The following is a 25807-nucleotide window of genomic DNA, read 5'->3' as shown; positions in this document are numbered from 1 at the left end:
TGTATCAGCCCTGATATGCATGACTCTCCTTGGCCTCAGTGGTGAAGGAGGCATTTTCTTGCCTCTCTGCAGTTTGTTGATGGGTCAAACCTGTGTGTGTGTGTCTGTGTCTGTGTCTGTGTGTGTGTGTGTGTGTGTGTGTGTGTGTGTGTGTGTGTGTGTGTGTGTGTGTGGTGTGTGTGTGTGTGTGTGTGTGTGTGTTAAATCAGGGTCAGTAGGCAGCTTCTGTTGCTCTTGTTCTACTGTACATGAACACTCAAAAGAGTGGAACCATCCATGGTCCAGATTAAAAATCAATGCTCATAATTACACTCTGAAAACATATACAATATGCAAACATTAGTAAGCAGGTCGTATTAGTATGCAGGTTTGACCTGCATTTGAATTTTTCAAGTGATGTAAATACACTGATTATCATAAAAGTAGTCCATATGATTTGTGCACTTCATATCCGAGTCTTCTAAAACCCAAACCATAGCAATGTGTACGAGAAAGACACAAAATTAAAATTGTTTTTCACAAATTCTTGACATCCACCCTTGATCTTCTTGACATCAATATTGGATTTCTGGATGAATCCTTGTTTTTTGAGTAAGAACATTTCAATAAATCAAGTGCACACAAACAAAATCTCTCAGCCTCTTGAGGTATAGCTCACTTACTCAAAATATTAGAACACCCAAAAATGAAAATTCTGTCATCAGCTTTAACGTGCAGACTTGAGGTTTATTCTTGTGTCAAGCAAACACATTTTTGCTTCATAAAGAACAAGTTTAAGTCAATAAAGAATCGTTGAGCTTCTGTTTACAATATGTGTAAGTCTAAACTGAATCTGCTCATTATATCAATCTGTTCAAAGATATCGGTGAAACTTTACAATAAGGTTCATTAGTTAACATTAGTTAATGTATTGCATTACAGTTGTTACAGTTTCTTAATCTTTGTTAATGTTAATTAATAAAAATCCAGCTTGTTTGTTCATGTTAGTTCAACTAATGTTAACAAATACAACTTTTGATTTTAATAATGTAATAGTACATTTTGAAATTAATATTAACTAAGATTAATGAATGTTGTAAGTAATGTTAATTCTTAGTTCATGTTAAGTAGGGATAACTAATTTTAAAGCTCCAGTCCGTAACTTTTTTGAGTTAAAAATTATCCAAAATAAATTTTTGAGCAACATAAGCCAGTGTTTAAAACTATCTGCTTGCCTTAGATCGATTCAAAATGGTAAGCTTGTAATAATGTTTATAATTCCAGTGGTACTGGTGGATTTCCGCGGGAAAATCAAGCATGTCTTTGTGTCACGTCACATCTGTACACATAAAGAAGCGAGTATAGGCTAAATTGTGTGTGAGGATGTTGGAGGTGGAGATTTGTAGCCTTTTCTCACAGCACTTGATGTAAATAAACTTTTCAATTTGATGGATCCAAAAAGGTACAAACAACAATCACCAGTGACGAGATTCACCCGTTGTAAAATGCAAAAGACTTCGGAGTTGCAACAGAAAAAAAGAGTCTGCAACCAGCCCATGCGAAAACAAGGATAAAAATCAGAAGGGCTTTTGAAAGGTGGCGTGAACTCCGTGTTTTGAAGAGGTTCAAAACGAACGCAGAGAGTGCTTTTTTTTCTGCTGGACAGGTAAGAAATTTCAACGGTACTTCAATTATGTAACAGTAGCGCTCTTGTTTGCTTAATTCATTCAGTAGGCTACTGAAATGCATGTAGTCACGCAATGCTGATGTTGTAAACATTAACAATTTGACAACAAAGTATACTTTTCACGGTTTGACGTGATATGATAAGCAATCGTTAGAATTAATCAGCGCGATTTACTGCAATGTTTTTTTCCCTTTAGTTGGTCAGAACAAAAGTGGATGTTACTTACTTGTTCAGATTACATTTTCCGATGAAAATTATTATGTTGATCATACTTCCAAAAAGTAGAATCTGTGATTCTGAATGACAGTATCCATATCGGCGCGGTGACATAATATAGCATACAGACGTACATTCTCCTCAACACATTGGATTCATCTGCACTTTGCCATGCAGAGGCACAACTCACTTAAATTTGATAATTCTGCGAATAACTGCAATTGCAGATTTCAAACAGAGATGGCGACAAAGAGGACAAGCTACGGACTGCAGCTTTAACTAATGAATCTTACTGTAAAGTGTTACCAAGATAGCATGTCTCTTCAGAAGACTTGGGTTAGAATGCTCGATTCATATTAGTTTTTTATTTTATTTATTTATGTATTTTCTGAAGCCTTGAATTTTGGTGCAATGAATTTGAGAAAATAAAATGTTTTTGTTCCAAAAATTAATGAAACACTTACTGTATGTGTTTGTAATAACAAGAGTTACAATATTAACATTCTGTAAAAGATGACAGCAGTTTCAGTTTCAACTATGACCCATCCAAATGACCCATCCAAATGAAGGGGAATGTTATTATCGGTGACTTAAATTATGGTTCGTTTGTTCATTTTTAAGTGAAATATTCCTTAAACTTGCCCATGGTAACAAATGAATGTTGACCCATCCAGCTCAAACCACTGACTTGAAAAATATGAAACATTATTTTCTTTATCAACAAGGATGAGATTCCATACAAAACAGGCCATTATATTAAATATTTAAAGTATAACATCTCTAATTTGAAATATTTGCATATGCAACAACATAAGGCATCATTTAATTACAGAACTTTCAAATGAAATTGAATTCTTGATGGAGTCCTGCTGGTGGACTACATCACTTAGATCCGGGCTCATGCATTCTCTGTCATCAAATATCTAAGCAGTGTTTTTATTAACTATGCATGGGAGGAAATTTAAATTGCTCTGAAATATGATTTTCTGCTTCACTTGCTGCTGGCCAGCCAAGACTTTGGCCACATGACGATTCACCAGCAAGATTTCACAAAAGCTGTCATGCTGATGGTAATTTTTCCATCAAGGTGGGAGGTAGGGTTGATGGATGAATGGACGGATGGATAAACCAGCGAGAGAGGACATGAATGAATTAGAGTGAAAGCTGTTCTCCGTGTTCTGTGTAACTCAACCTAACAATCATTAATAGGAGGACAGTGTGCATCAGGAATGTGAATTATGAATGAGCTAATTTATGTAAATGCATTTATTGGTCTAAATACCGGTGGAGCTGTGATTTATATAATGTTTGCTGTGACTTAATAACATGTTGACAGAAGTAGAGCATGTCAGCACTTGGGGAGTTAATCCTGAATTGTTCAGCTTTATATCTCTCTGAAAATGCTAATGATATGTGTTGCTTTTCCTTAACTATTCCCCTGAGGCTTCTTATACAGATAAATGAACACACGCAAACACACTATTTGAGACTTCAGTCAAGCTACAGAAGCTCACATTGACAGCTAAAGATGTGTGTATTGAGGCAAAAATCAAACGTTAGCTGTTAGACACTTTTCAGAGTGTCCCATCAATCATTTCTTAAAGGGATAGTTCACCCATAAATTAAAATTCTGTCAGTAATTACTCACCCTCATGTTGTTCCAACTCCGTAAGACTTTCGTTCACCTTCGCACCAAAGATTAAGATATTTTTGATCAACCCGATCTCACCAAATGCGTCTATATAGCACGCAGTGTGTTTATCGTGTAATATATACGCGAAAATGAGTTTTTACGTGCATAGTATACGCATGGATAGCACATGGTTGGGTTTAGGGTGGGGTAGGGTGCGTGTGTATTATACGCTTGGGTAGGATTAGTGGTGTGGGGTGCGTGTGTATATCACGAAATTAAGTGCGTATCATATGCACGCGCAAAACTGCGTATCATATCCACGTAAAAACTCATTTTCGCGTATAAATTGCACGATAAACACACTGCGTGCTATAGAGACGCATTTGGGTGAGAACAGGCTGTTTTGATTCAATCTTAGAGCTGTCTCACTCCTCCATAGACTTCTATTGTAAGTGAAACTTGCCGTCAGAACGTAGGCTCACTATTGGCCAGCATCACACACATGACCAGCATCGGCCAATAGTGAGCCCACGTTCTTTCGTACAACCCAAAGCGCTGCGATGTTACACAAGGTAAACTCACTCAGAGGCCCACACAGAATAAAATGTACAAAAAGTATTCTTGTCGCTTGATAAACTTATGATTGAGCCACTGTAGGCACTTAGACTATTCTAAACATTGTCTTTACTCATTTTCTGGGCCGGCAAGTTTCAATGACATTAGAAGCCTATTTTGGGTGAACTAACCCTTTAAGGTGTTGCTGTTGTTACAGTTTCTCTTTCTGTGTGTTTTTACAAGTGTGTTTTGAAGCAACACAAATAGCAGCTTTGGACTGTGCAGATCACTTGCTTCACAAGCCAACTCTCAGTAGGCATTCTGAGTTTAACATCATCTCAACCATCAAAACCGTATTTGCTCAATGACTTCTGGTGATTCATTTATGCATGCATTTACACCTGATTTGGTTTGTTTTTCATCAGAATTATTTTGTATTACTTGCAGGCTGTATGCGAATCTAAACACATCAGAATCACTGTTCTCTACAGGTGTCCTTACAGTGCCCCAAAAATGAAAATGAATTGATTAAATTATTAAAAGAAAGGACAAAGGACCATTTGATGTGCATTTTCTTTGTGTCCCACCCAGTTTTTGTTCTCCCCTGAAGTCAATAATTATATCTCTTAAAACTCATCTTTAATCACCAAAATAACATACAGCATTTAAAAAAGAAATCCTCCAAAAATTAAATAATAATGATGCTTTAAAATAGCTTGAATGTAACTCTACACCCTTGATTCCTTTAGCACAATGTCAACAAATTAAAGAAAATTGGATGCATTAAGCGCTTACATGGGTTCTTTAATACATTAGTTCACCTAAACATGAAAATTGTGTCACAAATGACTCACCCTCACGTCAGTTCAAAGCCATTAGACTGATCATCTTCAAAACACAAATTAACATATTTTAATGAAACCTGAGAGATTTCGGTCCCTCCATTGAAAGTCTATTCCCTCAAAACTTTGACAATTCAAAAAGTTCATAATAGTAATTCATATGAATTAAGCGGTTTAATACAAGTCTTTAATCACATTATAATGAACAGATTTAATTTCAGCTTTTTAAACGGAAGCTCAAACGTACATGCTTGACACCTGAGAACCAATGAGGTTTGTTTTTGTGTGCTACAGTAAAGCTTCCTTAATTCGATGTGCTCTATGTGTATGTGTGTTGATCGATTTGTATATGTGAATTATTACCTAAATGAAATCTGTTCATCACATCAAACAATCTTGTCTCTTCAGAAGACTTAGATTAAACTGCTCGATTCATATGGATTTTTACAATCTATTTATTAACTTTTTGAAGCATCAAAGTTTTGGTTACATGAACGTTCAAAGGAGGGACAGAACTCTCTCAGGTTCCATTAAAAATATTTTCCTTTAAACATGAAAGGCTTGGGTTTGAAAAAAGGGGGAGTAATTGACCGTTTTCATTTTTTAATAAACTATTCTACCACTTGTGAGGACAACATCCTCTACATTTGATCAATATTTGTCAAATAAAAACTATATAGTTTCCTGACTTGCTGTCATGTTGGCCTCACGACTGGGGTACACTGTAAAAAATGTCTAGCCTCCACAAATTTTTCATTGACTGGTCACATCTAAATTTTTCAATTGGCCCAAGTGAAATTCTGCAAATATAATTTTATCAATAAACAGTGAAAAAAACAGGAAAACAGTTTTTAAACAGGAAAAAAATGCAGATGGGAGTTTTAGTTACTGAAACATGTTCTGAGGGCAGAAAGGAAAATGATTGGTTTACAGCTTCAACCAATGAAACGGAAGCAAAGGCGGGGTCAAGACGTTTGAACGTGCAGAGGGATATTATTATTAGTCGGACTCGCAACACACAAGAAAAACGCTTCGTGGGGAAAACGCATTTATTGCAAGGTAAGTGATTTTACCATATATTTTGTTAAAATTCAGCATCCTCTAACGTTTCTTAAGATAATCAGCAAACATTGAAATGCACAGAACTAATCATCGTCTAAATATGGTATTGAATGCATTTTGATTCTACTGTTTACTCAGTCGACCGCAACATAGCTGCTTAGGACGTAACTGGTGTAAAACCTATGTGTAAAACATGCTTTTCCAATGCTATCTCGCTGTGTGTGAAATTGATATGCGACAACAGAACTCTTTCTCAGAACAGAAATTTCAACGGTCAAACTGATACATCTCCCGTCCTCGCGCTGCTCTCAGGGCAGGAGTAACTCAATAGATTCAGATCGCTGTTATTTTAGTGTATTACGCGCTGCTCTCAGGGCAGGATTACTCAAAAGATTCAGATCGCTGTTATTTTAGTGTATTATGCGCTGCTCTCAGGGCAGGAGTACTCAAAAGATTCAGATCGCTGTTATTTTAGTGTATTATGCGCTGCTCTCAGGGCAGGAGTAACTCAGATTCAGATCGCTGTTATTTTAGTGCATTACGCGCTGCTCTCAGGGCAGGATTACTCAAAAGATTCAGATCGCTGTTATTTTAGTGTATTATGCGCTGCTCTCAGGGCAGGAGTACTCAAAAGATTCAGATCGCTGTTATTTTAGTGCATTACGCGCTGCTCTCAGGGCAGGAGTAACTCAATAGATTCAGATCGCTGTTATTTTAGTGCATTACGCGCTGCTCTCAGGGCAGGAGTACTCAATAGATTCAGATCGCTGTTATTTTAGTGCATTACGCGCTGCTCTCAGGGCAGGAGTACTCAATAGATTCAGATCGCTGTTATTTTAGTGTATTACGCGCTGCTCTCAGGGCAGGAGTACTCAAAAGATTCAGATCGCTGTTATTTTAGTGCATTACGCGCTGCTCTCAGGGCAGGAGTAGGCTACTAAATAGATTCAGATCGCTGTTATTTTAGTGTATTATGCGCTGCTCTCAGGGCAGGAGTAACTCAATAGATTCAGATCGCTGTTATTTTAGTGCATTACGCGCTGCTCTCAGGGCAGGAGTAACTCAATAGATTCAGATCGCTGTTATTTTAGTGTATTACGCGCTGCTCTCAGGGCAGGAGTACTCAATAGATTCAGATCGCTGTTATTTTAGTGCATTACGCGCTGCTCTCAGGGCAGGAGTAGGCTACTAAATAGATTCAGATCGCTGTTATTTTAGTGTATTATGCGCTGCTCTCAGGGCAGGAATTCTCAATAGATTCAGATCGCTGTTATTTTAGTGCATTACGCGCTGCTCTCAGGGCAGGAATTCCCAATAGATTCAGATCGCTGTTATTTTAGTGTATTATGCGCTGCTCTCAGGGCAGGAGTACTCAATAGATTCAGATCGCTGTTATTTTAGTGTATTATGCGCTGCTCTCAGGGCAGGAGTACTCAAAAGATTCAGATCGCTGTTATTTTAGTGTATTACGCGCTGCTCTCAGGGCAGGAGTACTCAATAGATTCAGATCGCTGTTATTTTAGTGTATTATGCGCTGCTCTCAGGGCAGGAGTAACTCAATAGATTCAGATCGCTGTTATTTTAGTGCATTACGCGCTGCTCTCAGGGCAGGATTACTCAAAAGATTCAGATCGCTGTTATTTTAGTGTATTATGCGCTGCTCTCAGGGCAGGAGTACTCAAAAGATTCAGATCGCTGTTATTTTAGTGCATTACGCGCTGCTCTCAGGGCAGGAGTAACTCAATAGATTCAGATCTGAATCTATTGAGTATTCCTGCCCTGAGAGCACCTAATCCAGAACTCAATAAATAAGACATGTGGTGCATTTACTGTATATACAAATTCTTAATTTTGAGTTGATTCTTCCTTGAAAATCTTTGCACGACCTGGCTCCAAATTATCAAGCAGAACTGTTATACCCCTACACTCCTAATCGTTGTTCCTAAAACTCGCTTAAAGTATATGGGTGACAGGGCTTTCTCTTTCTATGCACCTGTCCTGTGTAATTATCTGCCTCTTGAACTTAGGGAAGCTCAGACTTACAGTATGCCATTTTTGAAGGTCAACTTAAGACATATTTTTTTTTAACTTGCATTTACCTGTTGCTTTTAACAATCGTTTAATGTGTGTACAGCGCTTTGAGAAGCTGCTTTTAAAGGCGCTTTATAAAATAAAGGTTATTATTATTATTATTGAAATATGAAACATCGGCATCTTGGTGAATGCATGTCTTGCCTGTGGCGCAACAAGACCTAATCCAGAGATGTTTGTTCATTTTTAGTTAATTGTTACCTGTAGGCCTACTTCTAAACCAGCTTTTTTTTCATGTATGTTCAATTTCTGATGTTCTTGCTCTTCCTGCTCTGCACTGCTTCAGGGGCTTGGCCCCATATCGCTGCTTGCAGCTATATTTATTATCATTATATTTGTTCAAGGTTTCAGGGGCTTTTGGGGCCCTTAACATGCTCGAAAACTCATGAAACTTTGCACACAGGTCAGAACCCGGGCGTGGCAGGAGGGCTTGACAGCACCCCCTTCAATTGTGGTCCATATATCAAATACACTTGCTCATATTAGTCTGAAACTTGGTACACATAGGGTGCTTCTCAATTCTTATTTGTGCATCCTCACTTCCTTTCCTCGCTTCCTTTCCTCGGAAAATTGAGAAGCCCCATATAGATCTCATCGGGCTGAACAACATAGTCATAAGCTTCGCCCAACAGGAAGTTGACTATTTAAGATTGTTTGTAAAACGCATGCTCTGAAATTTTATATACTTCTCGGGAATTTATCCGATCACCACTAAACTCAGTGTGCAAGAAGTCAAGATATTGAGGATTATTGTCACGGGTGGAATAATAGTGAAGCAAAGTGCAGAAATTAAGGATCTTTAATTAAGTGGTAAAATAAAGCAAAAATACAAACAAAACTACCCCGAGGGGGAAACCAAGACAGGCATCTCAAAACTTGCCTTTGGCAGGAATACCAGAAACACGTGGATACATAAAAGTGACGAACCAGCACAGGACTGCAAACACATGGAGACTAAATAGAGAAGCAAACAAAAGGAGGTGACAAAGAAAGCAGGTGGGGCAAAATAATCAATAATCAGGTAACAAGATGGGCTAGATAGACAGGAGAGCACATAGCACAAGGAAAGACATGACATGCCAAGTGCTCACAACTGACTGGAGCATAACACAAGCACATGACAAACCGGAGTGTCAGAGCTCTGTCACCAAACCCATATATAAACTAGACAGAAGTGACAGAACCCTGACAATGATAAATTGCCAGCAGATTTTTTATATATTGAGCGGTTTGGCCATGGCGAGGAAACAAATTTATGGCGAGAAAAGAGAAACAGGAACTGTTATAACTTCAGCATACATTAACTGATCTTGATTAAATTTCAGCTGTGTGTTCGTTGTAAGAGGCATCAGGTAGTGTGTCACTAAGAAATGTCAAAAAAGTAAACTTAAATAGTCTATTAAAAAAAATATAAGGTATATTGTGCCATCTAGTGTTATATACTATGTATAAATCACTCACTTCACTTCACATGCCTTGTTTAGTTCAGTTGAATCGCACTAGAGTTCGTTTTCCGAATTGGTGCGGTTCGTTCGGGCAGGTGAGAATGCAGCAATCGCACTCGGGTGCGCACCAAAAGCGGACCAAACAAGCGTACCGAGACCTCCTAGGAGAGGTGGTCTCGGTACGCTTTCAAACGAACTCTGGAGCGGTTCGTTTATGGTGAGAACGTGATCCGACCTCGAACAGACCCAACTGCCAAATAACTGCGCATTTTTTGCACTAAACCAGCTGCCGTAGTCAGAAACGCTGTGCATTATGTCAATGTTTAGCAACATTAATGCACGTGTTGCCTCCTCCTGAAGTGACTCGCTGCGTGCATTGCATAAAACATTATTTTCAAGCCGCATTCTCGCTTCATTCTCAAATGTTATTGTTTGCCTAAAGTGGTGTAGACAAACTAATATAATAAACTATGACCAGGGATACAATCAGCCCACAAAGTAATTTCTCCATAGTAAAAAGCGGCGTGTTGTCTGCCGATTTTCCTCCTCTTTGTTTACTTCCGTCAGTTCTGTTGGAATTTTCCCGCACGTTAATTCTGACAATCAAAGTGCAGTTATGAAAATACGTTCAAGACCCATCTGGCCAACGAATGATGTGGATGTTGTCACGTGACTGCATTTTGGTTCGTTTCATAAACTGATTCGGACCAGAGCAATCAGTGTGGTGTGAAAAGGAACCAAAACGCCTGAAAAATGCTACAAAGTATCATTTTTCTCCCTTGGTCCGGACCAAATGAACCGAACTACAGATGTGAAAGCACCCTAAGCTCTAGACCTGTCCACTTTCTGATGTTGTCTTCCCATCTTTTCCTCTGTCTAACTCTTCGTCTGCTTCCCTGTACTGTGCCTTGTAATATTATATGGGCAAGTCCTGATGATCTTTTGGCGTGCCTGTACCATTTCAGCTTACGTGTTTTTTACTACAGATAGGATGCCTTCATATGACCCGGTGGCACTCTCAATTCGGGCTTTCACTTCTACATTAGTGATGTGATCTCTGTAGGAGATGCCAAGAAGTCTACGGAAGCATCTCATCTCCACTGCCTGAATCCTTCTCTCAATATCGGCTGTCAAAGTCCATGACTGACATGGGTATAGAAATATTGACATGACCAGGGAACGCATAAGCCTGATCTTTGAGCCGATGACGATGTTACTGTCGTTCCAGATGACCTTCAATTTGGTAATGTTCTGAAGCCTGCCTGTTCTTCTGCAATGATCTCCTCTGCTTGCGGTCTCAGTCTGTTTAGGAAGATTTTCAGCATCACTTTGCTTGGGTGATCAGACTGATGATGATCAGACTGATGGTGCGGTAATTTTGGCATAGCTGAAGGTTGCCTTTCTTCGGGAGGGTAATTATTAAGATTGAGTCCATGGTGTCTGCCAATCGCCTGTTTGCCAGATTTTATTGCAGATATTCCTTAATGTATCTATCATGGCCTCTCCACCTGCTTGAACCAGTTCTGCTGGAATGTTATCCACTCCTGCCGCCTTCTCTTTCTTTAATGATTTTACAGCTGCTTCAACTTCTTCTCGAAGGATGAGGTGATTGTCGATTGTGGCGAGCAGGACGAGGTCGAGGGACGTGAGAGAGCGGCGCGAGACCGGTGGCGTGATTAATGGTGAACGACACCTGCGCGACGCACCGGTCACGTATCTCTCACGGAGGAGCGGAAGCATAAAAGGAGGAGCGACGACAGTGAAGATCGAGAGAGGAACAGGCCTGAGTTTATTTTGTTTTTTGTTTCTGTACTCAGCAGTCGTCCGCGAGGGGCTGCTGGCTTATACTTTCATTTTGTATTTGTTTATTTTATTTATTAAAGTGTTGAATGTTCGCCGGTTCCCACATCCTTCTTTCCATAACAACATACCTCGTTACACTGGTGCCAAAACCCGGGAAGAATCCAGGTCTCCTTTGCCTTTTTCATACTTTTCCTAACTTGCTGATTGATTTCTCTGTACTGTCTTTCCCCTCCAATCTCGTTTTTCTTACGCTTGAGTTCTCTGTGTTTGTCGCATAACTCCAGTATGTCCTCTGTGACCCATGGCTTCTTTGTTGGCCGGTGTTTTCCAAGGATTTCATTGGCTGTTTCGGTCACAGCTGTGTTGAAGGCGCTTATCATTGTGTCTACCTCTGTGTCCTCATTGTCAGCGAGATTGAGAAGTGGAGCAAATTTCCCTCCAATCATTGCTTGAAATATTTATGCTATGCTTGTGTCTTTGAGTTTGTCAAGGTTAAATTTGATCCTTATGCTGCCCTGTTTCTTAGTCTTCTTGAGATGGAGTCTGAAGGTCATCATCACAAGATCATGGTCGCTTCCTATTTCGGCTCCTGGTCTTTGCAATGTTAACACTAGTTTGGAAACGCTTGACCATGATGTAATCAATCTGGTTGTGGTACTTCCCTCCTGGGCTATGCCATGTCCACCTTCTGGATGCCTTTTGTGGACCAAATGTGTTTTCCAGCCTTAGATAGTTGTAACTGGTGAATTCGAGGAGCCTTAGACCTCTTTCGTTGGTTTCGGTGTTGCAGTATTGGCCACATATCCCTTTCCAGTTCTTGCGCATCCTTACCTATTTTTGCATTCCAATCGCCCTGTACTACAATGATGTCTTTATTAGACGTTTGGTCTATGAGTTTTTGCAGTTGGTCGTAGAAGTCTTCCACTTCTTCATCTTCATAGTCAGATGTTGGGGCATAAGCTTGGATGATGGTGATGTTGAAGGGTGATGCCTTCAGACGGATGGAAATAAGTCGACTGGAGACTGGTCGACAACCCATGACAGCATTCACGGTGTCTTTGTGAACAAGGAATCCAACTCCTTGCTCGTGTTTGTCTTTGTTGCCACTAAAGTAGAGTGTGTGGCCATCTGGGGTAGACACTTCCCCGAAGTTCTTCCAGCGTACCTCACACAGTCCAAGGATGTTCCATCGGTATCTTTTCATTTCATGTGTTAACTCTTCTACTTTCCCTGCTGTTCTCATTGTTCTTACATTCCATGTGCCAATTATGATGTCATCCCTGGCACGTAGTTGTTTTGGTTTTGGTCCATGTATAAATGTATAAATGGGGTTGGATAAATCTTTTTTTTTGCTTTTTTTTTGCTTTTAAACTGTTTTAAAGTGCACTAATTATATATTTGTTTTATTTCACACTGCATTTGCGTCTATATTTATACATGAGCAAAGTCTACTTTCTGTCAGAGTTGATATAATTTTTTTGATATCATATAATTTTTTTGATCAAATATATCACCCTGTCTCTCTTTGTCTGTCCTTCCCCTCCCCCTCACTCCCCACTCTATCTCTCTCTCTCTCTCTCTCTGTGCGTGATGGTACGTCGGAGGTGGAGCAGACGCTGCTCGAGCTCCTGAGGCGTCCTCCAGCTCCACCTCCACCACTACCACCACCACCGTCTGCTGACGAGCACTTCCTCCTCAGCCTTCTGCCTTTTCTGCAGAGCATGCCGCCTCAAACAAAAGAAATGGTTAAATTTCAAATTTATAAATTGGCGATGGAAAACAGCACCGTTGTGCTAAATTTGGAACTAAATAATTAAATAAATTAATTAAATAAATAGAGGCCGCAGGCTCTGCAGGAAACGCAGAATGCCCTCCTTCCTCTTCTCCTTTGTTCCCTGAGGCTTTTCCACCTTCCAAGCGAGGTCCTTTTTATTTCTGTCTCTATGTAAATAGTTTGTACATATAGTATTTTTTTTAAGTTTATATTTTTATTTATAATCAAATTATTTTATGTTTGGCCTGAATAAATTATTTTGAAATATGACAATGCCTAGTGTGGTTCTAATGCACAACATATACATCATCAACACATCATAACTTGATTTTAATATATGACACATTCATTTTGTATTGAATGCTATTTATTCCATATCTAAATCTTAATTATATGAAACATTATTATAGTGTAGTGTGTCTACTACACTATACTGTCACTATACACTATAGTGTAGTGTGTCTACTACACTATAATAACAGAACAATAATAATTATAATAGTGTGTATACTTTAGTGTGTCTGGTCAGTGTTGTGTGAGGAAAACAAAGAAATCACAGGACAGGTTAAATACTTTGGGAGGCTGGCTCCATTTATCAGCAAAACAAAAATAAATCACAGATTTTACAGTAATAACCTGAACAAAGAAATGGCACAGACCTATAGAATTATTATCGTGGAATTATCGTGGAAAACCGTTGAAAAAGTTATTGACTCAGGGTCTAAAATTATTAAATGTGCATGTTGTGGTGGACCTGACAGCCTGGAACTGGGCCAGCAGGAGTAGAGCAGACAGATAGACCAGACATGACCTGCAAAACAGAGAGGAGGCAGAACAAAACAACATACAAACCAATAATCAACATATTGCATTTAATAATAAAAAAAATATATATATATATACACATGTGTGTGTGTGTGTGTATATATATATATATATATATATATATATATATATATATATATATATATATATATATATATATATAATATATAAATAATGGAGGTAAAACTCTTTTAAGATAGTCATGCTCTTTATAGGTTTGTGGGTGGCTCTTAAAAGAGCCGTTGTGGGGAAGTCATGAGGAGGATTCCAAACACTACTCTGTCGGCTGCCATGCTACCGCTCCCTCCGCCGAGAAGTGTGCCATGAAGGCATCCCTCACTCGGACTGCCTCTCTGGAGGAGTTGTTTGCCGCAACCCGACCCAGACCTGGCAGCGGCTCCTCTCCAGCTTGTCCCGCGCCCCTCACAGCAGGTGCCTCTCTCCCCTCCGAACACCTCATGAAATTGTGGAGAAGACACGTCGCCTTCACACACTTCTCCGCAACTTCAGGGTGGACCTCGATGAGCCGCCGGTACATCCTCCATTGTGAGGAGAGGATGCCAAAGGCGTTCTCCACCACCAGCCTGGCTCTGGAGAGACGGTAATTGAAGACACGTCTCTCCGGAGGAAGGCTGCGTCCAGGGAAGGGCCGCATGAGGTTCCTCCGCAGCGGGAACGCCTCATCAGCCACGAAGACATGGGGCTGGGGTCCTCTGTCTTCAGCACCAGGTATATGCTGGTCAGGAGGCAGGTGAAGTGTGCCAGCCTGGAGAGCCTGTCCAAAGGCGGAGTTCGCCAGAATCCCACCGTCACTGGTCCTGCCGTACCCCCCAACATCGATCACCCGGAAGCGATACTTCGCATCCACAACTGCAAGCAGAACGATGGAGAACGTTCCCTTGTAGTTGTGGAACTGGGATCCTGAGTTTGGGGGTGCCTTCATCACCACATGCTTCCCATCCACCGCTCCAACGCACAGAGGGAAGTTCCATCGCTCCTGGAATCCCTCTGCGATGGACCTCCAGTCATCGGTGGTGGGCACAGCCATGTAGTCCTCCACAAGGCAGTCCCAGATGGCAGTCACTACCTGGGCGACGATCTGGCATACTGTGGAGACACCAACCCTGTAGCTGGACGCTATCGTCCTGAACGAGTCCCCAGTGGCAAGAAACCTAGAAAACATTTTTATAAATATTATTAAAAGTACACTTGTAGTTACATATTCAACTATACAATCAACAGGTATACTATTAAATGGTTTATGGTATATTAAAATGCCAATAATCACTGTGTTTATACAGAGAAACATGACACAGAATATTTTAATTTCTAGGTTAATGTCTAGGTTATAGCTAACTCAGTATCACTAGTAAGATCACTGTGTTTATACAGAGAATCATGACACTTTCTAGGTTAATGTCTAGGTTATAGCTAACTCAGTATCACTAGAAAGATCACTGTGTTTATACAGAGACACGACAGTATCACGTCTGCCAATAGAATTTTAATTTCTAGGTTGATGTCTAGGTTATAGCTAACTCAGTATCACTAGAAAGATCACTGTATTACAGAGACACGACAGTATCACGTCTGCCAATATAATATTTTAATTTCTAGGTTGATGTCTAACTTAACGTTAGGTTATAGCAGTTAACGGAGTAACTTACGTTATCACTAGAAAGAGCGCCAACAGTGGTATCCGTACCCCAGTTTAAAAAAAATATTGATAGCATAGCAAATACTGTATTTAAAATAGCATATACATTTACTAACCGAAGACAGATGGACAGGCGCTCCGCAGCTGGGATAGAGCGCCTGTAGTTGGTGTCCTGGAGGGTGATCCTCGCTCCGATGCGGGACAGCAGGTCATCAAACTGGGCGCGGGACAGGCGGAAGTACCGCTGAAACCGGCCGTCATCCAGCCGCAGCTCCTGGAGCAAATGGTGAAATTCGCCAAACTGGGTTCGCCTCCGAAGGGTCTGGTGGACCCAAATACGGCGACGATGATCCCTACGCCGCTGTTCTGCTCTCCAGAGTAAATACAGTGCGGTGACTCTCTCGGTAAATGATCGCTCATCAGACATCTTGTAAAAAGATGGCCGCCAGCGGGTCTCGAAACTGACTTTCGCCTCTTGACGCGCGTGACGCGCGTAAATTTCGCTTCAAACTTTTTTTTTTACGCGCGTCAATTCCGCTCTTGACGCGCGAATGAACACAAAGTGGTCACGCGAATAACCAGACGCGGCAGGCGCGAATTTTGACGCATATTCGCGTTTGGTGTGAACGCAGCATAAGGCTGACACTGGCCAGGGAAGCATGTTAGAAATGCAAAATCGTTTTGTTAAATGTAGTTATATCCTTTGATTACATTTAGGAGCATTATCCATTACAGTTATCCATTCATTTTCTATGGTTAAAAACAAGAAATATTTTCTGATGAGTGAGTATTTAAGGAAAGAAGGCCGTGTCTAAAATTGATGGATGGATGGATAGATGGATGGATATATCTCTCTTTGTCTCTCTTACACACACACACACACACATCACAATTTGACCTGAAAAAGAGAAAGAAAGAAAGAGCGGCATGGTGACGGTGGTCGATAAAATCACTTCTCTCTTGAGTCTTAGTAAGTGAGTTGGCTTTCTCCCACTGCCCTGATGGCCAATCTTGATGAAGAAGTGCCCACCATCTCTCTCTCTCTCTCTCTCTCTCTCTCTCTCTCTCTCTCTCTCTCTCTCTCTCTCTCTCTCTCTCTCTCTCTCTCTCTCTCTCTATCTCTCTCTGTGTGTGTGTGTGATCTGGATGCTGTCCTTGTTGGGACCTTTATTATGACCAGCAACAGACTCTCTCTCTCACACACACACACACACACACACACACACACACACACACACACACACACACACACACACACACACACACACACACACACACACACACACACACACACATAAATATCCATGCACATCAGCACCCATCCTGTCCACAGCTGCCAGTGTTTACAGGGAGCATTTTTATGCTCTGTTATCGACCTTTAAACTTCCCATTTACACCCCACTCTCTCTTTTCAGAGACATTGTCGTTGGTTTGGTTGGTCACCTCTGCACTATACATTTTAGAGGCTCAGCTAAGAGTACTTGTTTGTCAGTTCTGGTGATTGCTTCTGTCTCTTTTTCTATTAAGCTTCAGGTTCAACTCTCTCCAACCTATGGTCCACAGTCACTCTGAACCTTTTCTGGACTCCTTGCTTAGTTTTGTACAAATCAGAGCTGCAGGACTTTAGTCACTGTAAAAATTAATACGCTATAAATTGTGATTTTTATTACAGTTTTTTTCGATTGCTAAACGACAGTGAGCACAACTGGAGCTACATGTGCAAAACTCTAACTACAGTCTGCACAGCAGCAGTTCATGTGGACCAAACTCTAGTTCGTTTTTCATTGCTTGAACACAGTTTTCAAAACTCTACACACTTATCCCATGACTTTAACCACAACCTGCACAACACTGTGGATTTACAGCACTTTGTTCAAATGCTAACACACTGGTGTCAAAACTGTGAACCACACATTCAAAACAGAATAGATTTCAGCCTTGTGCCTTTCAAACACTGCTGGTGGCAACTTTAGCTGAAACAGGTGAGATTTACATCCTTACAGTAAATGAGAACATTACAGGAATTTATTTTGTTTTGCAATTATAGAATATCTACACAGATATATATTACAGTAAGTTTGACTGTAAAATATATTTTTACTGTATTACTGTATATACTGTAATATACAACATAACCCAAAGGCTGGCCCCAACAGGAGGAAGAGAAAACATATTTTCAGATGCGCAGGAAAATGCTATTGTCGCAGATTCATGGTTTTGTACCTGCCTGCATATTCACCCTTCCTCAACCCAATAGAGGAGTTTTTCTCTGCCTGGAGGTGTAAAGTGTTTGGTCACCACCCACATGACCAAATGTCTCTTTTGGAAGCCATGCGTGCCGGATGTGAGGACACGAGTCCAGAGGACTACCAGGGATGGATAAGGCACTCCAGAAGGTTCTTCCCCAGGTGCATGGCAAGAGAGAACATTTTATGTGATGTTGATGAAAACCTGTGGCCTGATGCTAGAGAGAGGCAGGATTAGCCCCTCAATTATTTGTTTGAATTACATGTGAAAGAATGTCACTCTTTTCTTTGAAGAAAATATTACTTTGTATGAAGTCACTGAAATTGTTTAAACTGTAAAGATGAAAACTTTGTATTTTCTGTATTGGTGTTTGATGCTTGTGTTTTTACTCTCAGTGTGTTCTGAGTGACAGTGTGTGTTATCTCAGTGAGGGTTGTGCATAGTGTTTGGCTGCACTGAGCCTGTTTTGAGCCATGTGTTAAGAGTTGTGTTGCTTGGAGTGAGTTTTGCAGGTGATGTGAACTGTTTAGCTTAGGTGACTGTTGGTAGTGCAGACTGTAGTTAGAGTTTTGCACATGTAGCTCCAGTTGTGCTCACTGTCGTTTAGCAATCGAAAAAAACTGTAACAGATTACAAGCAATATTTTAAATGTAACAAATTCGAATTGAGTAATAATGAATCAATTTGTCACCATTGTTGAGATGCATACGCTAATTCTTGATGTCTGTGTGTGCCTACATAGAAAAAAAAGTTTTTTTTTGTTTTTGTTTAATTGATTTGATCATTTGGATTTCGTTGAAAAGGCTCCAATATGATTCTGTACAAGGACAGTGCTGCTATAATTAATAATGTAAATCTAACTCAGAAATTGGGCTCTATATTAGTTCAGTGATTCAGGTCAAATGATTGTGAAATAATGATTATGTTAAAGGTACAATATGCAATATTTTATGCCGCTAGAGGGCGCTACATTCCAAACAACAACAACAGCGTAGCTTGATGATGATGTGAAGGAGCGTGGAATGATGGGAACTGTCGTTTTTAACTCCGCCGTGGATGTAAATCAGTCAGACGGGAATCGAACAATCATGTTCATGGATGAGGTAAAGTTCTATTTTTATAAATGTTGCGTTTAATGACATGCTTTTATTTCATTAAAATGAATTAACCGCAAGAAAAGTAAGGTTTAATACTAAATTGGTTATCATGTTACTGTATTTGTCGAATTCATTGTTGTGATAACGCTGCGCAGTTTTACGTGTTCTAAACAATTGTTGTAAAAGTACATTCGAACATACCCATATCATTTGCCAAAAGACTGAATAATCTTTATGTATAACATAATGAATAGTTTTAACTTTAGATCTGGTACTGCAAAAAAAAAAAAAATAATAATAAGAAATGATTTGTAAACATGTGTAACTAGTTCAAGTCTACATACACACCACAACAAACAAAGATCAAATGTGTGAACTCTACAGATTGTGTTTATGAGTAAATGAATAATAAGTTGACATGCTTAAAATGACTAATTAAACAAATTTTTTTCCCACACTATTTGTAAATGTAAAAAATGTGTATTAGGTAATACATTTTAATGTTGTTGAAGTTTAATGACATTTGTTAGCATTTTATTTCCATTACATTATGATTATGTGTATTATCTCATAGCTGTTTGAACATATATTAACTACTAATTCATGGGCATTATATAATGTTTCGTAATGATTTATGAAGGAAGCTTTAATCATTGCTAACCATCAGTCAAAATAATTTGTAGATTTTAATAAAGTGCTTAATCATATGAATTTAAAGTGAAATGAAATGTGTAAGCATTTAAATTTACATTAAATAAATGTCTGCTAATCATTATGTAATGTTTAATAAGTTCATTAGTAAACATTAACAAGCACATTATCTCACATTTTTATCTATATGAATATATATTTATTAACTAATGATCTTTTAAGAATTATGTAATGTTTGTTAATTATTTAATGAAAATTATTATAAAGCGTTACCAAAACAGTCAAGTTTTGACTTACTTTATCATAAACACCTGCTTCTTTTGTGGTGAATGAAAGTCATGCCATGTGTTAGCTATTAATTTATTATGGTCAATAAGCTGAAAGAAAATGATCTTGCTTTTGCTACTTTACTGGAGATGCAACCCAAAACATGGAAGCTTCACAAAGAAATTCATTAAGCTCAACCATGCATGTTTGTTGCACAAGAACAAACCTCAATTGGTTCTTGCATTTCAAGCACTACCATTTAGCATATACAGTACAAGCAATGAACTGGAATAAACTGCTCTCTTCATTTAGATTTCTTTCACCGTGTCTTTATGTACAAGCTTCAAGCTTGAAAATGTTGATTAGCCAGACTTTCAATGGATAGACAAAATCAAGAGAGAATATATAAAAAATATATCAATTGTGATTTGAAGATAAATTTAAGTCTTATGGGTTTTGAATGTTATGAGGGTTAGCAAATTATGGCGGGGTCATTTTTGGGGAAATGCAATAACCCAATAACACAAACATGTAGTCATATCACAAACTCAAACCACTGGTTGAGCTAAAAGTTCACATGAAAGATAATAAACATAATAATATTTTGATAGGGACAACTCCAAGATTCTGGTTGGTTAACATGCTCAGGCTAAATTGAGATATGTTTTTGCTCTGCACAGTTCACAGAGCTGTCAGGGACAGCTGTGATTTCTCACAACACTTATTTCAGTGATATCATCAGGTAGTTGAAACATTTTATGAGTGCTATTTCAAAACAATTGTTTGCAGCACTGTATGTTACTGACAGTAATGTGTCTATGGGAGTACCTGTAATGCCTGTCAGACAACAACAATTACTGTGCACATTTAAGTGTGAAGAGCACATTCTTAAATATATACTGTAGCTTGCCAACTGTGAGAGCTAGAACCTGTAAAACGTCTATCATAAAAATTAATATTTTAAACTTTTAAGCTTTTGCTGAAGTGCTGGATGGCTTGGATTCAAAATCGCACTGCAGGGAATTTAAGGCCCTTGTCAAAGAGAGAAAATAAAGAATGCGCCTTTCTTTTCAGCTGTTGTAGGCTGAATTCTATCTCAAGAGCCCCATGTCCCGAGTTTCTGAATTTCTTACATAATGGAAGAGAAATTACAAGATACTGGCCAGATATCTGCTTAAATTATTCCCAGTACAAACACTGCATGTTAAAATTGGAAGTAAGCTCCCAACCCAATAATCTTGAGGCAAGAACAATTAAAAAAAAGAGAAACTTATCATTTAATGCTTTTAAAAACAGACCTCTATGCTTGGTTAAATGTTCACTATGCTGGTATTATGCTATTCATACAATTAGGTATATGCCTATACATGGAAAGCGGAAGGGGGAGATGTGTGTGTGCGGGGGTGTTGCTGGTACTTTTGAGGTCAGGTACCAATATGGCATACTGGTAAAACAAATACAGGCTAGAGGTTCATATGGATGCACTATTAATCATTAAAAGTTTACAATCAGGATTCAAACCCACACTCGATATTATTCCTAAATGTGACCCTGTGAAATGTGGAAATGGACCACAAAACCAGATCTTATGGGCCGAGATACAACTACCGGTATTTGAAAATCTCGAATCTGAGGGTGCAAACAAATCTAAATATTGAGAAAATCACCTTTAAAGTTGTCCATTTCTGTTGCCGATTTTGCTGCATCCACTCACAATTTAAAAAATATATATATTTAAAGTAGGAGATTTACAACATATCTTTATGGATCATGATCTTTTGTTAATATCCTAATGATTTTAGCATAAAAGAAGACCCATACAATGTTTTGTTGGCTATTGCCACAAATATATGTGTGACATGACTGGTTTTGTCGTCCAGGCTCACAAATGACAAATTCCACTATGTCTATTAAACATTTTAAATTACGATCACACTGGAACCTTCCACGGAGTTGCAAATAGCCTGACTTGTTGGCAGAGGCTATGCAGTAACTCCACCCACATCAGACAAAATTACAGTAGATGCAGGACTTTAAGCAATAGCAAGTGTTGGGGTAAGGCGCGTGACAGGAGGTTTAGATGCAAATTGAACCGAGTTTGAATCCGCCTTTTGCCGAACTCGCTCTATTCCCTTTTCCCAATGTATAAATAAAGTGTCTAACTAGTGTTTAATAAAGTGTTTATCGGTTAGGGGTAGGGGTAGGTGTTGGGAGGGCTTTATAAAGTCCCTAAAAGGCCTCCATTGAATACCATTAATAAATATAATAATTTATACTCTGTTATTATTGCATACCATTTACTGTCCAACAACACTGAGGTGCAAATAGTATCTGCCACTACATCTAACTATTTACACTTATTGCTAATTTTTACTGCTATTTTTTACATAGTGTAAATAGAATATAGCTACTTACTGTAAATAGCATACCACTAAGAAAATGCTATTTTCACTTAGTGTAAATATAAACTTTTTTTACTTGAACTTTTGGAGATTTTTCTGTGTTGTAATGTAAACATTAAATAATAACTAAAGTATTGGGAAGTTTATAGTCCGGATATAGACTCTGATGTTGCGGCAGCCTTTGAACCTACATTTCAAATAAAGATTGTACATTACATATTTTAGGCCTACATTATTCCAACATAGACCAGTGACTGTTAAATGTATTTGATGTATCAGTGACTGAATCATTAATTCAAGAGATTTGTCAAAAGATTAAACAAGTCTTCATTCATTCATTTCAAACGATTTATACAATACATAATTCATTCATTTAAATTAGGTATAATAAATATTAAATATTTAATAAACTCATTTTAAATTTTTGACATTTATAAATAGACTCATTTATAACATTAAATAGAACATTTCGTAAGAACCTCAAGACTAAAAAAATTTTAAAAATACATGTCCAGAGTCATAAATTGAGTTTATAATATCTGCCATCTAACGAATACTACTGTTTCTAATATTACAGACTATGAAGTATTTCTGAAGGTCTACAAACCACACACCTCTAGCACTTTTGAAGTTTTATTTTAGTATCATTTAATTTGTTTGTGTGTATAAATGTATATATATATATATATGTATAATATATATACATACATACACATGAGCCTACTTGGAAGCTGTCCTGAGTGAGGAATGTAGTAGGCCTCCTCTCGCTTTAAAGAGTCATCATACTAAGGCCTCCGTTCTTAGTGGTCGGCTAGGCAGCGGTACTGGGTGGCAGGTTCTCCGTGAACCTTCTTGGTACTCCTGGGATGGGCTTGGGTTGTCAGGCATCCGCACACTATACAGAGCCTTCCTGTTTAGGCCTGTTTACTAGAGTCAAGTTGGCCCTCTATGAAGCCTCCTTGACAGGCATTGGATGTAGCTAGCCCTCCGTCCTTTGAGCTCAGCCAGGGGCTAAGTTGCTAAGCTCTCTGTGAGCCTCCTTGGCTACTGCCCTTGAACCAGAGCATTGCGAGGCCTCCTCTAGCCATAGAGAGTCGTTCTGTTAGAGGCCTCCGCTCCGCTAAACTCTGCCCGATATTGTATAAAGCTGCTGGTTCTATGATCTAGCCTCCTTGACAGGCGTAGGACGTAGTGCTGAGGCCTCCGTCCCATGAGCTCTCTGTAATGCTCAAGATGATGTGTCTCTTTTCCATGCTTCAGGTATTCCTGCGCACGTCTCCTTCAGACAAGAAGTGGATGATGTATTTCACAGGTGCCCTTTTATACTCACTCACCAGTAGTGACTTCGGAGGCTGCCGCCTGCCAATGTCAAGTTCATTGTCGTGTTTAGACTCATGCTTCAGACACTAGTCATGCCGAAGGCATTTCCCATAGCACCCTCAAGGGGACACAGCGTCTCATTCTCCTTCTCAAGGAACCGTGGTTACATGCTTAACTGTTTTGCATGCTGGGACCAGCTTGGGACGCTTGTGTGCTGGTGAACCAGAATATGTTGTATTTTGGGTGCTGGTATGATCCCAGCAAGACCACTACAAAACTTGCTTATGTGTTACATATAAAAATTGTGTTTGTGTGTGCTTGTAGTTAAATAAAGAACAAGACAACTTTCCAAATTGAATTTGAAATCAGTCCAATGGTGTGACGGAACATCATAAGTGGGTGACGTTATAACCAGGAAGCTATAAAGCGAACCCAGACCAATGTCAGCTTTATAGGCTGAAGCAAGTCAGTCACAGGCACCGGACGTATGGCAGGGCGATGCAGTGTCTCGTTCACTTTGTAGGGAACAATAGTTACAGTCGTAACCTGAGATGTTCCCTTACAAGGGGGAAATTAAAACTTCATCTGAAGTTTACGATGCTATGGGGACGTTCATACCCACTCTGCCATACAGACAAGTGCCTGTCTTGTGTGAAATCGAGCGAGCACAACTAAAACAACAGCACTAGGGACCCCGGGGGTGGAGCCCAGATCAAGGTTGTAAATTCTGACAAGTGTGTGTGGAGAGGCCCAGCCCAGCAGAATCACATACATCTTGAAGGGAAACCCTTGTAAATGAAGGGCTTCCCAAAGCCTCCATACTCCATGAGGGCACAGAAAAGTGATGGGTACCGTATGATAAGGTGCAGATCACTTCCCTCCATGGGGCCTGCCCTCAGAGGCCCAGGCGCTGGTGAGGAACCTGCGCCTGGTAGAACCTGTTGGCCAAAGCCTTCCTGGCTAGAATGACATTCCTCAGATACATCTTTCCCTTGTCAGACTTCAGTCAGAGTGTTTCCCTGACCCTCAATCATTTTGCAAGGGGGATTGGTTTGTGCTCCAGAGGCTACGCTCTGTTTTTGCTGCCCCCTAAGTAAGGAGCTGGTTTCCGGCTGAGACCTTAGAGCAGCAAGGAAGATGCCCGGAACACCACCCGCCACCTTCTTTTTGGCCTCCTGAAACCTGTCAAAGACTTAGTTTACTTAGTTTACGCTGAAGAGGCCAGAAGGGCACAGCGGAAAAACCAACAGAAAGGTATTGTCTTTCTCCTTTGTATTGGAAATATTTTACAACAGGTGCCTCTCAGAAGCTACCAGGGCTGCCATAGACCGGGCGATAGCTCTGGAAATTTCCTTAGTAGCATGGAGAGACCGATCCCTCACCGTCAACAAGATCAGCAGGTCGGCCTGGTAAGCCTACGGTATTCCCATAGTGTGCAGATACGCATTGGCCTGCAGCAATATATACCTTCCCTACCAAAGTCGAAGTTGTTCTGAGTGGCTTGGAGGGAAGGGTCGGGGCCTTAAGGGATGATGCCGTGTCAGGGGATAGATAGCTCGCAAGCATCTGCTCCTCCTTAGGCATCGCCCCATACCCATGATCTTTAGAATACCCTCAATCCGAATCCTGGGGGCCAAAGCCATGGGAAGAGAATGGTTTATTCCACGATCTCAACAGCTCGGAGTGGAGATCTGGAAAAAATGGCAGGCCCAGACGCAGAGGTTTGCACTTTAGCGGGCATTTGTCGAGTTTGCTTTTAGGATGAAAGTCCTGCCATTCAGCCGGCCAATCGATGTTGGGGAACCAAGGGGAACAGGAGCCTGGGCACCCTCCTTGGAGGGCACATTGCAGGAATAGAGCGTTCCTATGCTGTGGAGGCTGCTCACAATGAGCACAGTCAGCCCCCTCGAGAGTTGACCATGCACGCTCCCAAAGAAACTACATATAATTTGCGTGTATCACTGCTGTGATGTAGCGATGATAACACATACCTCAGAAATATGATTATATCACAAAATTAACATAAGAAGAAGCTAAAACAACGGAACAAGCTAACATTTTTTTTTTTTTATTATTATTTATTTATTTATTTATTTATTATTTATATTTACCATTCAGTAGTGTGGATATGAAAAGCTAATAAATCACTGTTATAGTAGCGTGGTTCAAAAAATATACAATATTGTAAATAATATAACAGAGAAACACTGACTTTGATAAGTTTGCAATTACCTTAATAAATAGGTGAAGGAGA

General features: G+C 39.7%; 2 protein-coding genes across 2 annotated transcripts in view; both read right to left on the bottom strand.

Moving 5' to 3' along the window:
* pudp (pseudouridine 5'-phosphatase) overlaps positions 1-25807 on the bottom strand; it is a 362626-nt gene that overhangs the window by 115184 nt on the left and 221635 nt on the right. The gene's annotated exons all lie outside the window — the stretch shown is intronic.
* LOC307000225 (uncharacterized protein) lies at positions 14187-16203 on the bottom strand (the record flags this gene model as incomplete). Its single annotated transcript, XM_079615658.1, has 2 exons — positions 15686-16203; positions 14187-15084 (listed from the first exon to the last, which is right to left on the bottom strand). The coding sequence occupies exons 1-2, from the start codon at positions 15994-15996 to the stop codon at positions 14187-14189; spliced, it is 1209 nt and encodes a 402-aa protein (XP_079471784.1). The 5' UTR covers positions 15997-16203.

The sequence above is a fragment of the Phoxinus phoxinus genome (assembly GCF_949152265.1).
Source record: "Phoxinus phoxinus genome assembly, chromosome: 6".
In the NCBI taxonomy this organism is placed as follows: Eukaryota; Metazoa; Chordata; class Actinopteri; order Cypriniformes; family Leuciscidae; genus Phoxinus; species Phoxinus phoxinus.
Note: the sequence above shows the minus strand (reverse complement) of the source record. Positions and strands in the feature narration are given on the sequence as shown.